At 34.5% G+C, this 13,853-nt stretch overlaps 1 protein-coding gene across 7 annotated transcripts in view; it reads left to right on the top strand.

The window, feature by feature from the left end:
- Nucleotides 1-13,853, top strand: part of DDHD1 (DDHD domain containing 1) — a 109,289-nt gene that overhangs the window by 44,228 nt on the left and 51,208 nt on the right. For 4 of the 7 annotated variants that reach the window (XM_078448247.2, XM_078448245.2, XM_078448244.2 and 1 more), the window contains exons 2-3: nt 7,380-7,553; nt 8,189-8,209. In XM_078448247.2, coding sequence (XP_078304373.1) covers nt 7,380-7,553; nt 8,189-8,209 — 195 coding nt within the window. The remainder of the gene's footprint in view (nt 1-7,379; nt 7,554-8,188; nt 8,210-13,853) is intronic. The other 3 variants (XM_078448248.2, XM_078448246.2, XM_078448243.2) reach the window with 1 other exon arrangement.

Genomic DNA, 13,853 nt, shown 5'->3' with positions numbered 1-13,853 from the left:
CCCCTGGGAGAGGGGAAGAGAAGGCACACACCAGCCTGACTGTGGCCGCAGAGGTGGGCTGGGGGCAGACATCAGGTCTGACTGCGGCCCCACCCACTAACGCAAGTTATTCAAGACAGCACAGGGGGAGTGCCCCACAGTCCCACACCACTCTGGGGACTATCCAAAATGATGAAATGGAAGAATTCCCCTCAGAAAAACGTGCAGAAATAACAACAGCTAACGAACTGATCAAAAATAATTTAAACAATATAACAGAAAGTGAATTTAGAATAATAGTCATAAAATTAATCACTGGGCTTGAAAACAGTATAGAGGACAGCAGAGAATCTATTGCTACAGAGATCAAGGGACTAACGAACAGCCAGGAGGAGCTAAAAAATGCTATTAATGAGCTGCAAAATAAAATGGAGGTGACCACAGCTCAGATTGAAGAGGCAGAGGATAGAATAGGTGAACTAGAAGATAAAATTATGGAAAAAGAAGCTGAGAAAAAGAGAGATAAAAAAAATCCAGGAGTATGAGGGGAAAATTAGAGAACTAAGTGATGCACTAAAGAGAAATAATCTATGCATAATTGGTATTCCAGAGGAGGAAGAGAGAAGGAAAGGTGCTGAAGGTGTACTTGAAGAAATAATAGCTGAGAACTTCCCTGACCTGGGGAAGGAAAAAGGCACTGAAACCTGAGAGACACAGAGAACTCCCTTCAGACGTAACTTGAATCGATCTTCTGCACGACATATCATAGTGAAACTGGCAAAATACAAGGAAAGAGATAAAATTCTGAAAGCAGCGAGGGATAAACGTGCTCTTAACATATAAAGGGAGACCGATAAGACTCGTGACGGATCTCTCTACTGAAACTTGGCAGGCCAGAAAGGAATGGCAGGAGATCTTCAATGTGATGAACAGAAAAAAAAATATGCAGCCAAGAATCCTTTGTCCAGCAAGTCTGTCATTTAGAATAGAAGGAGAGATAAAGGTCTTCCCAAACAAAAACTGAAGGAATTCATCACCACTAAACCAGCCCTACAAGAGATCCTAAGGGGGATCCTGTGAGACAAAGTACCAGAGAAGTCACTACAAGCATGAAACATACAGACATCACAATGACTCTAAACCAATATCTTTCTATAATAACACTGAATGTAAATGGATTAAATGCTCCAACTGAAAGACATAGGGTATCAGAATGGATAAAAAAACAAGACCCATCTATTTGCTGTCTACAAGAGACTCACTTTAGACCTGAGGACACCTTCAGGTTGAAAGTGAGGGGATGGAGAACTATCTATCATGCTACTGGAAGTCAAAAGAAAGCTGGAGTAGCCATACTTATATCAGACAAACTTGACTTTAAATTAAAGGCTGTAACAAGAGATGAAGAAGGGCATTATATAATAATTACAGGGTTTATCCATCAGGAAGAGCTAACAATTATAAATGTCTATGCGCCAAATACAGGAGCCCCCAAATATATAAAACAATTACTCACAAGCATAAGCCACCTTATTGATAAGAATGTGGTAATTGCAGGGGACTTTAATACTCCACTTAAAGCAATGGGTAGATCATCTGGACACACGGTCAATAAAGAAACAAGGGCCCTGAATGATGCATTGGATCAGATGGACTTGACAGATATATTTAGAACTCTGCATCCCAAAGCAACAGAATATACTTTCTTCTCAAATACACATGCAACATTCTCCAAGATAGATCACATACTGGGTCACAAAACAGCCCTTCATTAGTATACAAGAATTGAGATCATACCATGCATACTTTCAGGCCACAATGCTATGAAGCTTGAAATCAACCACAGGAAAAAGTCTGGAAAACCTCCAAAAGCATGGAGGTTAAAGAACATCCTACTAAAGAATGAATGGGTCCACCAGGCAATTAGAGAAGAAATTAAACAATATATGGAAACAAATGAAAATGAAAATACAACAATCCAAATGCTTTGGGATGCAACGAAGGCAGTCCTGAGAGGAAAATACATTGCAATCCAGGCCTATCTCAAGAAACAAAAAAAAATCCCAAATACAAAATCTAACAGCACACCTGAAAGAAATAGAAGCAGAATAGCAAAGACAGCCTAAACCCAGCAGAAGAAGAGAAAAAATAAAGATCAGAGCAGAAATAAATATAGAATCTAAAAAACTGTAGAGCAGATCAACGAAACCAAGAGTTGGTTTTTTGAAAAATTAAACAAAATTGATAAACCTCTAGCCAGGCTTCTCAAAAAGAAAAGGGAGATGACCCAAATAGATAAAATCATGAATGAAAATGGAATTATTACAACCAATCCCTCAGAAATACAGCAATTATCAGGGAATACTATGAAAAATTATATGCCAACAAACTGGACAACCTGGAAGAAATGGACAAATTCCTAAACACCTACACACTTCCAAAACTCAATCAGGAGGAAATAGAAAGCTTGAACAGACCCATAACCAGCGAAGAAATTGAATCAGTTATCAAAAATCTCCCAACAAATAAGAGTCCAGGACCAGATGGCTTCCCAGGGGAGCTCTACCAGACGTTTAAAGCAGAGATAATACCTATCCTTCTCAAGCTATTCCAAAAAATAGAAAGGGAAAGAAAACTTCCAGACTCATTCTTTGAAGCCAGTATTACTTTGATTCCTAAACCAGACAGAGACCCAGTAAAAAAAAGAGAACTACAGGCCAATATCCCTGATGAATATGGATGCAAAAATTCTCAATAAAATACTAGCAAATCGAATTCAACAGCATATAAAAAGAATTCTTCACCATGATCAAGTGGGATTCATTCCTGGGCTGCAGGGCTGGTTCAACATTCGCAAATCAATCAATGTGATACATCACATTAACAAAAGAAAAGATAAGAACCATATGATCCTGTCAATCGATGCAGAAAAAGCATTTGACAAAATTCAGCATCCTTTCTTAATAAAAACGCTCGAGAAAGTCAGGATAGAGGGAACATACTTAAACATCATAAAAGCCATTTATGAAAAGCCCACAGCTAACATCATCCTCAATGGGGAAAAACTGAGAGCTTTTTCCCTGAGATCAGGAACACGACAGGGATGTCCACTCTCACCGCTGTTGTTTAACATAGTGTTGGAAGTTCTAGCATCCGCAATCAGGCAACAAAAGGAAATCAAAGGCATCAAAATTGGCAAAGATGAAGTTAAGCTTTCACTTTTTGCAGATAACATGATATTACACATGCAAAATCCGATAGACTCCACCAAAAGTCTGCTAGAACTGATACATGAATTCAGCAAAGTTGCAGGATACAATATCAATGTACAGAAATCAGTTGCATTCTTATGCACTAATAAGCAACAGAAAGACAAATAAAGAAATTGATCCCATTCACAATTGCACCAAGAAGCATAAAATACCTAGGGATAAATCTAACCAAAAATGTAAAAGATCTGTATGCTGAAAACTATAGAAAGCTTATGAAGGAAATTGGAGAAGACATATAGAAATGGAAAAACATTCCATGCTTATGGGTTGGAAGAATAAATATTGTCAAAATGTCAAAACTACCCAAAGCTATCTACACATTCAATGAAATCCCAATCAAAATTGCACCAGCATTCTTCTCGAAACTAGAACAAGCAATCCTAAAATTTATATGGAACCACAAAAGGCCCCGAATAGCCAAAGTAATTTTGAAGAAGAAGACCAAAGCAGAAGGCATCACAATCCCAGACTTTAGCCTCTACTACAAAGCTGTAATCATCAAGACAGCATGGTATTGGCACAAAAACAGACACATAGACCAATGGAATAGAATAGAAACCTCAGAACTAGACCCACAAATGTATGGCCAACTAATCTTTGACAAAGCAGGAAAGAATATCCAATGGAAAAAAGACAGTCTCTTTAACAAATGGTGCTGGGAGAACTGGACAGCAACATGCAGAAGGTTGAAACTAGACCACCTTCTCACACCACTCACAAAAATAAACTCAAAATGGATAAAGGACCTGAATGTGAGACAGGAAACTATCAAAACCCTAGAGGACAAAGCAGGAAAAGACCTCTCTGACCTCAGCTGTAGCAATTTCTTACTTGACACATCCCCAAAGGCAAGGGAATTAAAAGCAAAAATGAACTATTGGGACATCAGGAAGATAAAAAGCTTCTGCACAGCAAAGGAAACAATCAACAAAACTAAAAGGCAACCGACGGAATGGGAAAAGATATTTGCAAATGACATATCAGACAAAGGGGTAGTATCCAAAATCTATAAAGAGCTCACCAAACTCCACACCCGAAAAACAAATAACCCAGTGAAGAAATGGGCAGAAAACATGAATAGACACTTCTCTAAAGAAGACATGCGGATGGCCAACAGGCACATGAAAAGATGCTCAACGTCACTCCTCATCAGGGAAATACAAATCAAAACCACACTCAGATATCACCTCACGCCAGTCAGAGTGGCCAGAATGAACACATCAGGAGACTATAGATGCTGGAGAGGATGTGGAGAAACAGGTACCCTCTTGCACTGTTGGTGGGAATGCAAACTGATGCAGCCGCTCTGGAAAACAGTGTGGAGGTTCCTCAAAAAATTAAAAATAGACCCACCCTATGACCCAGCAGTAGCACTGCTAGGAATTTCCCCAAGGGATACAGGAGTACTGATGCATAGGGGCACTTGTACCCCAATGTTTATAGCAGCACTCTCAACAATAGCCAAATTATGGAAAGAGCCTAAATGTCCATCAACTGATGAATGGATAAAGAAATTGTGGTTTATATACACAATGGAGTACTACGTGACAATGGGAAAGAATGAAATATGGCCCTTTGTAGCAACGTGGATGGAACTGGAGAGTGTGATGCTAAGTGAAATAAGCCATACAGAGAAAGACAGATACCATATGTTTTCATTCTCATGTGGATCCTGAGAAACTTAACAGAAACCCATGGGGGAGGGGAAGAAAAAAAGAAAAAGAGGTTAGAGTGGGAGAGAGCCAAAGCATAAGAGACTCTTAAAAACTGAGAACAAACTGAGGGTTGATGGGGGGGTGGGAGGAAGGGGAGGGTGGGTGATGGGTATTGAGGAGGGCACCTTTTGGGATGAGCACTGGGTGTTGTATGGAAACCAATCTGACAATAAATTTCATATATTAAAAATAATTTAAACAAATAAAATAAATAAAATAAAATAAAAATAAGACAATAATAACAACTATAGGGAAAAAAATAAGTATGAATAATAAAATATTAATTATAAAAGAACACACAATTCAAATGTATCAGTCATATCAATAAATATAAATGGGCTTAACTCATCTATTAGAAGAAAAAGATTTTCAAATGGCTTCCTAAAGCAAAACCCATTCTGTGCTGTCTATAAGAGACATATCTAAAACCTAGTGATTCAGAAAGTTAAAAATGAAGGGATGTGCAAAACTGTCACAGGCAAATAGAAAAAAATAAGAAAGCAAGGGTTTCAATCTCCACAAAGTAGGATCCAGATTAAAAGTCATTAAACACAACAGAATATACTTTATAGTTTTAAAAGCTGTAATCACAATGAAGTTATAATATTTTTGAGTATCAGTGCACCAAATAACACAGTAAACACCTACATACAGAATTGCTATAGCAGAATATAGGATAATGTAAGAAGTAGAAACCCATATTACATTTTTAATACATCGCAGTACAAGTCTGATACAATAAGATATTTCATGATCATCTGGTAAATTTTCTGTCTCACACCCAGAATTAGCCATTTCTTGAAGGATCTTTTTTTTTTGGTGGGAAATGGTATTCATTGATCATGGTCGTTGTTTCAGGAATGCTCAACTGTTGGTGTGTTTCTAGGCCTTTTCAGTGGACAAAGCTTAGAATGTTTGTTTTTTTTAAGTTTATTCTGAAAGAGAGTGCACACACTTGTGTGCATGTGTGTGTGTGGGGCGGGGGGAGGGCAGAGAGAGAGGAGAGAGAGAATCCTAAGCAGGCTCCACCTTGTCAGTATGGAGCCTGAATAGGGCTTGAGCCCACCAGCAGCAAGATCATGACCTGAACCAAAATCAAGAGTTGATTGCTTAACCAACTGAGTCACGCAGGTGCCACAGGCATTTTTAAAAGAGAAAATACATCATTTTAGTTCATGCTGATATTTCTAACTGAAATCAAAAACTTTTTTTTAAGTTTATTTATTTTGAGGGGGGGAGGAGAGAGAGAGAGAGAGAATGAGAATGCGGAGGAGGAGCAGAGAGGGAAAGAGAAAGAATGCCAGGCAGGCTCTGCACTGTCAGTGTGGAGCCCAGCGGGGCTTGAACCCACGAACTGTGAGACCGTGACCTGAGCTGAAACCAAGAGTTGACTAAGCCACCCAGGTGCCCCGCCCCCTACGTGAAATTTAAAATTACAATTTTTATTTCTTTGATATTTGTATTTGTATCTTTTTTCTTGTTTCCTAATGATATTTAATAAAATTAATATATTCATTTTAACCTAGAGTTTCAAATCAACAATACCAGTATTATTACAATTATTAACAATTATAACAGTGCAGTTATTACAAAAAGCTTAAGATATATTTGCAGTTCTTTTTGTCCATAGGGTATATCCCAATATTTATATAAAAATTACTGTGGTTTAAATCCACTTGAAATAATTTTTCTATGTATGATTAAACCATATCTCTACATAATTAAGTTCATTTTATTTTGCTTTTTATTTTTAAGGTTTTTCATTTCCATTTTATTTTTGCTTTATTTTTTACAAATTTTAGAGGATTCAAGATAGCATAGCTGACAATTATGGTTTATTCTTAAAAAATGAATAAATAGCTACTAAAAGTTTTAGACTTTTAGGAACAGTATTTAATCAAAAAAATGTGGAGTTCAAGGAAATTTTCTACTCAGTTTTTTTCTAAAATGGGTGAGGAATTTACTGTAATTAAATGTTTCAGCTATTCCTCTATGCTAACTGGAAGTCCATAACCTTCAAGGAAGCCCTAAAAAGTACAATACACTACTACCCCACACACTGTTTCTGAACTGCTTCTGGGAGTATACATCAGTGTTTTCTAAGACATTAGAACTGTCACCAGAGTCTTACATGAACTTGTCTTAACCCCTTTGCCTACTCATTTGGATTACTCAGGGCCACAGTTACAAAGATAACTGCTCATCTACCTTTCTAATGCCCAAATAATTTTTGTGCATAATACCCAATTAAATAAAATTATATACTGTAAAAATATATATATACTGTGGCTTGAAATCTAAAATTTAAAACTTTAAATGATTCTTCTAGGTCAAGAAAGTCAGTTTTTGCCACGGTAGTAAGAAAATATAAAATTATAGTTACTATGTCTCTTTCTGTGATTTCTCTTTTCAGAGGCTGATAAAATACCAGTAATGCGTGGACAGTGGTTTATTGATGGCACTTGGCAGCCTCTAGAAGAAGAAGAAAGTAATTTAATTGAGCAAGAACATCTCAGCTGTTTTAGAGGTCAGCAGATGCAGGAAAATTTTGATATTGAAGTGTCAAAATCCATAGATGGAAAAGATGGTAAGACCAATTAATACATTTAATATGTTTTGTAAACTAAGTAAGTTCTTGATGAAGTTTAGAGTAGTTCTTAAGTTTGACGTGGTAATTCATGAGTATTAGAATTTATAAAATTTCTGGTAATTTTAAATATTTGATTATTTTAGAAGTTAAAGCTGCTATGAATTTCTGAACCATCTCAATTTTTATTTTGCTCAATATGTATGTTCACTGGCATGACACTAATATGACAACTATAATTGTACAAATTGTTATAATATGTTCTGTGAATTAGTCATTTCTGTAGTTTTAATTATTAATGAAAGTTGAATCTACAAAAAATGTCCCTCTATCAAAAGAGCAGTTTTGTTAATATTTTAATGTTTGTTCTTTTCTTGAAATTAAAAAAAAAAACAATTTTAATTTCCTTTCTGTAAGCATCTTTGGGCTGTCTCCATATTGATAACCACATCAACTTTTAATTTGAAACAGTCTACTCCTTATATTCCCTTATTCAGCGTTTGGATATGTTTGCAGTAGCTTAAAATATGTATATAATAGCCAAGATTGACATGTTTCATTATGTATCTGATCTTGAGTAAAATTTAAAATATGTGGTAAAGTTAAAAATACTTCTATTGTTCCATTTACTGCAGGCAGTGGGATCAGCTATTCAGGTGAGTATAATAATACAGGTAGATTAGAATTTGTAGATTTCTCTAACTATTTTTTTCTAAAAAGTGTTTCTCCATCTATGCTTGCCTTTATTTTGGAGGTTTCTTGGCAAGCCCCATTGAATCTAGTGAATTAATGAATTAAGTGATTTTTTTTTTTCCCCTTCCCCTTGTAAAACGTCTCTAAAGCGGGAAAACTCAGTATCGATCAAGTAATTCACAGAACGCAGCTTGGAAAAAATTAATGTGGTTGGAAATAATTGTTTACATGACATAATTAATGGCAAAACAATAAGTTTTAAATCGGCTTATTTTTTTTTTCTTATTAGTAACAAACATCCCAAGTTTTTTCTTTCTCCTACTCTTTGTCTCTGAACACACACACACACACCACTTGTCACAAGCAAGGAAACTGTCTAGTTTAATTTATGCCAAATTAACATACCGGTTTTGTATAGTTGATTAAAAGTCCACATAACTGAGGAAAGATGTGGCTTCTGAATAAATTTGCAATTAAATCTAACAAGTATATATAACAGTAGTTATCTATTATGTGCCAGATGCCATACTCTTGGAATTTTAAGTATCTCATTTTCCTAATCTGTAGAGTCAGATTTGTCCTGATTTTACTGTAAAATTCAAGCTCAAGGTTCTTACATATCAATATGTAAAGAGCAGCTCAGTGTCTACAGAGCAGAGCTCTGTCTGCATTCCCACAGAGTGCTGTCAAAACAATACTTTCTCTGGTTATAACACAAGTAACAATTTTTATATATCCATGATCTTATATTAGTGAGTGAAGTATTTTGTACTTTCTCATCACCACTACCAAAATACAATTCCTATTGGAAAAGATCGAATTCTAGATTTTTTTCTTTCTGTGAATTCTCCTTCAGTCCTGCCTCAAAAATGGCAATTCACCTTAACAAACTTAGTTTAGCCACCCAAATTCCTTACTATTAGTATAGGGACAAAAACCCAAGAGCTCAGAGGAGAAAAAGGATGAGTATAAAAAAAATAAAAATATAAGTAGATTATTCCCCTTTTTTGTACTATATTCAAAACATTTTTTTCCTCTTGCTAACCCATCTTGTGGAAGTTAGTTATCAGCTCTTTTTCATCTCTAGAACCCATCTATTTGGAATCTTGGGGTGTTTGTTTTGAGAGAGAGAGAGAGCATGTGCGAATGGGGGGAGGGGCTGAGAGCGAGGGAAAGAGAGAATCCCAAGCAGGTTCCGTGGTCTCAGTGAGGAGCCCAAGACAGGGCTTGATCTAAGGAACAATGAGTTCATGACCTGAGCCGAAATCAAGAGAGGGATGATTAACCAACTGAGACACCCAGGCACCCCTGGAATCTTGTTTTTATTACAATAAAAATTAGAATTCTGTGTGTCCTTTTTACTTCTACTCCCTACCGAAATGTTAAGTGTAGCAGGATACTTCAGTTTCCTTCAAAGTGCCCTAATTTTATGAGCCAATCATTTAAATAAGTCTGATAAAGAACATGGTATATTTGTATGATTAGATTTTTAGTATGTCTTCGTGTATGTTGATTCTAGAGTATCAATCTAGGATATTATAACAATATTTTTTGCTAGCTTTAAAGATATACATTGAGTAGTAAAATTCCAATTAGTAATAACAAAATTTTTAAACTGTTAAACATTTTTGTGTTGTGATCTTTCAAAATGATGATTCTTTAAGGTTCATTAGAAGAAAAATTGGTTTTTTAAAATACGCTATGGCATATAGGTAAAGCTTCAGCATGTTTTGTTATTAACGAAGATTTTAAGTTCAATTTAGTATATGTACTGTTTTCATAAATTTATAGCCATTTTAGTTCAGTTTTATGTAAAACATACATTTCTGAATTAAGATGTGATGTTTGACTTTGAAGATTATGGCAAATTTTGTAGTACATTTAAAAATTATCACTGGTCTTAAGGAAAGAATATTTGCTGTCCAAAAAGCCACGATTATTGGAAAAATAAATCAAGTTTGCCATATCTACAAAGGAAAAACATATTCTAATCTTTTACTTTGCTTCTTACCTCCAAGCTTCTGAAATATCCTATTTCATTAATTAATTAGGGTAAAAATATCTTTTCTACCTAAATTTTCTCATGTACATAAGATAAAGCCTTGACTCTTCATATTTTCAGGAGGTTTTTAATATTTCTATGTTGTTAGTACTGTGCTAGGCACTTTTGTGAAAGAAATAGACAGGGTTTTGACCCTCAAGAAGTTTTGGGGAAGACAGCCAAAGATGAGAATAGTTCCAAAGTGTAAGTAAAAGATAACACAGTAAACCGTGAATACAGAATTAGATATTCTGCAAAAAGATTTAGAATAAAGAGAGTTGGAAATCACAGTGCTGTGGAGTTTTTTCAAATATGGCTTTCTGGAAAAGTCCCATTTAATAATAAAAACATTTTTAAATGGTATATTTAGGAACTCTTAAGTGCTCTGTGGAATTTTTTCCTTTTTTCCCCTTCCTCTGTGAAAATTCTAAGAAACAGAGCCTTTGCCTTGAAGAATGTTAAAATAAAACAGCAATTCCTTTTTTTTCTCACCTTATCTGTGTTTTGGTTAGGGTAGCTGATGCTACAAATAACTTGGATTTTTTAATATTTTCTCCTTGTTAATTTTCCTACTAATCTCAAAGTAAGGATTGAATTAAATAGATTGGTGAAAGTTTAGCATAACTTTTTTAGCATACAAATAAAGATAACCTATAAAAATATAATCACTTTTTGTGACTTAGATACTTTAATCTAAATTTTGTTTTCTTTGAAAATTAAAATACAAATTCTCTTCCCACCCTACCTCCTAGTAGCCTAGAGTTTCACTGGGGATGGATTATACAAATAAAATCAGGCCTGCAAATAAGTAATTTTGAAAATTCTTAAACATTCTGCTAGATTGGTATTTCACTAACTTTATAATTTATCTATGCAAGCAATAATCAGTTTTAAAAAGGTTGAAGTAAATGGGTAGTCCTGTACTTCACTCTGGCCAAAAAGTGTATAACCTCAATCCAGTCATGAGAAAACATTGATAAACTCAAATTAAAGGACATTCTACAAAACAAACTGATCAGAGCTCTTCAAAAGTGTTTAGGGGGTCCTGTTAACTAGATGAGGGGTATCATTTCACAATGTGTAAGTATATCAACTTGCCATGATGTACACTTTAAATATCTTATGCTTTTGTCAGTTATACCTCAATAATGATTTTTTTAAGTATCAAAGTTATGAAAGATTGAAGAATTTGTCAGTTTAGAGGAGACTAAGGGAACACGACAGTGAAGTGCAACATGGTACCCCAGATTGGATCCTAGAACAGAAAAGAACATTAGAAAAACTGGAGAAATCTGAATGAAGTCTATATCTTAGTTGCTAGTGTTGTGCCAATATTAATTTCTTAGTTTTGATAATTGTACTATAGTTAGCCTAACTTTAGGAGAAGTCAATATATGGTAATTCTGTGTTCTATTTTTGCACCTCTTCTGTAAGTATAAAATTATTCCATGATAAAAAGTTTTTTAAAAATTCCAGTAGCGTAATCAAAATAGTAAAAAAAATATTTAATTCAAAAGAAATCAAGAAAGGAGAAACAAGAAACAAAATACAGATGGAACAAAGAAAACAAATGGGAAATAGTAGACTTAAATTCACTTATGTGAGTAATCGCAGTAAACATAAGTGAACTAATGCTTGAATTAAAAAGCAGAGATTGCTAGATTAGAAATGCAAAACCTGACTATATGCTGTCTACAAGAGCCACCCTCTCAATATAAAGTCGTAGCTAAGTTACTATTCAAACTGATTTGGGGTGCTCTGACATCACAAGTATTGGTGGATCTGGACTTAAAACATTTAACAATTTGGCATGTAAAGTGTGTATTCCTATCACTGTTACTGGATAAGAATATAGTAAATATAGAATTGCAAACTGTGAATGTAGAATTGCAAAAGTCAAAAAGGAGAGAGGACTTGGAGGAGTGCTAACCCTTTGTAATCAGCTTTCCTTTTCCTCTCTCTGGCAACTAAGAGGATTCCCACCTTCTAGCTTTTAGTTACTATGTTTTTTAAGTTTATCTAATTAGTTTCTCTGAGGTCCAAGAAGGTTTCTATGAGTTTTCTCATTATAGCTGGCAAGTTTGAGATGTGCAGACCGGCTTCCCCTTAAGTTGGGATTATATAGGTTAACAGCTTTTAGAAGGGGAAAAGTCATTGAGTTGTTCTATTCTGAGGATTAGTATGTCATCAGCAACCACCTTTGTTGATACTGTTGCTTTCAGAATTATATAATGAAGAAAATCTCTTTAAGAGGTGGATTAGTAAGAAAACTTATTAGAAATGCTTTAAAGTACTTTAAATTTTTTTCATTGCTGTGTGGGCTTTAGTATACATTTAATTAAATGTTAGCATTTAATAAGTGAACATTTTGAGTTTATGCATATTTTTGCTAACATAAGAATTCTTAACTAAAACTTTATTTTACGGGGAAAAATTAAATAATGCTTTTTAGCACTTGAATTTCATTTAGTGGTGATCCCCGTTTGGATTGATAGTAATTAGTTTTTGTCTCTACTGTACTAATGATAGTACCCCTAATTCTGTGCTTTGGGTTGAAAAAAATTGAGCTTTCTAACTATACTATGGGATGTTGTGACAGATACAGCAAGTGACTTTCAAGTGAAAATAAGAATTTAATTTGAGAGGAAGGTAAAGAACCATATCTATTTAATTTTGTGAAAGTATTTCAAATAAATGTGCTTCTCTATTTTTGTTATATTGGGATGTTTGTCTTTTTTTAATCCCTAAATTGTATTGTTCCTTTAGAAAGAAGAGCCTGTCTTTTTTATATTTTGACTAGTTTTCTGAAAGTGTTTGCATAATTTTGAAATGTAGTCAAATGGTCCGTATGTATTTCAAGTAAATTTTTAAATAATTGCTTATTTAAAATGTGGGAAAATGTATTGGTATGTAACTAGCAATAGTTGACAGGGAAAATGTTGACTTCAAGGTTATCTGCTGATTTGCCAAATATCAAGTCTATGTCTGGCTTTATGTTGGCTATTTCATGCTTACAGAATGTCACAGCATACTTTGTACTAATGACTTTTTTTATTCTTTTAATTTTCTTCTAGTAAATATGGATTTGGTTCATGTTAGTTTTACTAGTGGAAATATAAAATCTAGATTTTGTTTCTTTGACTATTAAAGTCTCAAATTTATGTCAATTTGATCTACTTTGATAGTTAGCATTTTCTTAATGAATTTTTTGTTTAAAAATGTTTCCTGCAACTGGTACATCTACTCCTCAATAACTGACCAGAAGGTGCCTGAGAGAAGACACTTTTTCAGTGAAGAAAATTGTTTCAGTTGTCATTTTCTCCCCCTCTGTGACAATGAAATGTTTTTATAATCTTGATGTTACATTCCAGTTTTTAATCCTAGTCTGTAGCCATCTAATTACATGTGGTTGTAATTATTAAGTGCCTTGTAAGCATTTCTGTTACCTTTATTGCACAAATCTCTGAATATATTGCATGTGTGCATTTAACAGATTTTTAAAAATATTTCTAGTACCATACAACAGGAATTAAATATGCTCATATTTGAACAGTATTTAACCTTTG

The sequence above is a fragment of the Panthera onca genome, chromosome B3 (genome assembly GCF_046562875.1).
Source record: "Panthera onca isolate mPanOnc1 chromosome B3, mPanOnc1 haplotype 2, whole genome shotgun sequence".
In the NCBI taxonomy this organism is placed as follows: Eukaryota; Metazoa; Chordata; class Mammalia; order Carnivora; family Felidae; genus Panthera; species Panthera onca.
Note: the sequence above shows the minus strand (reverse complement) of the source record. Positions and strands in the feature narration are given on the sequence as shown.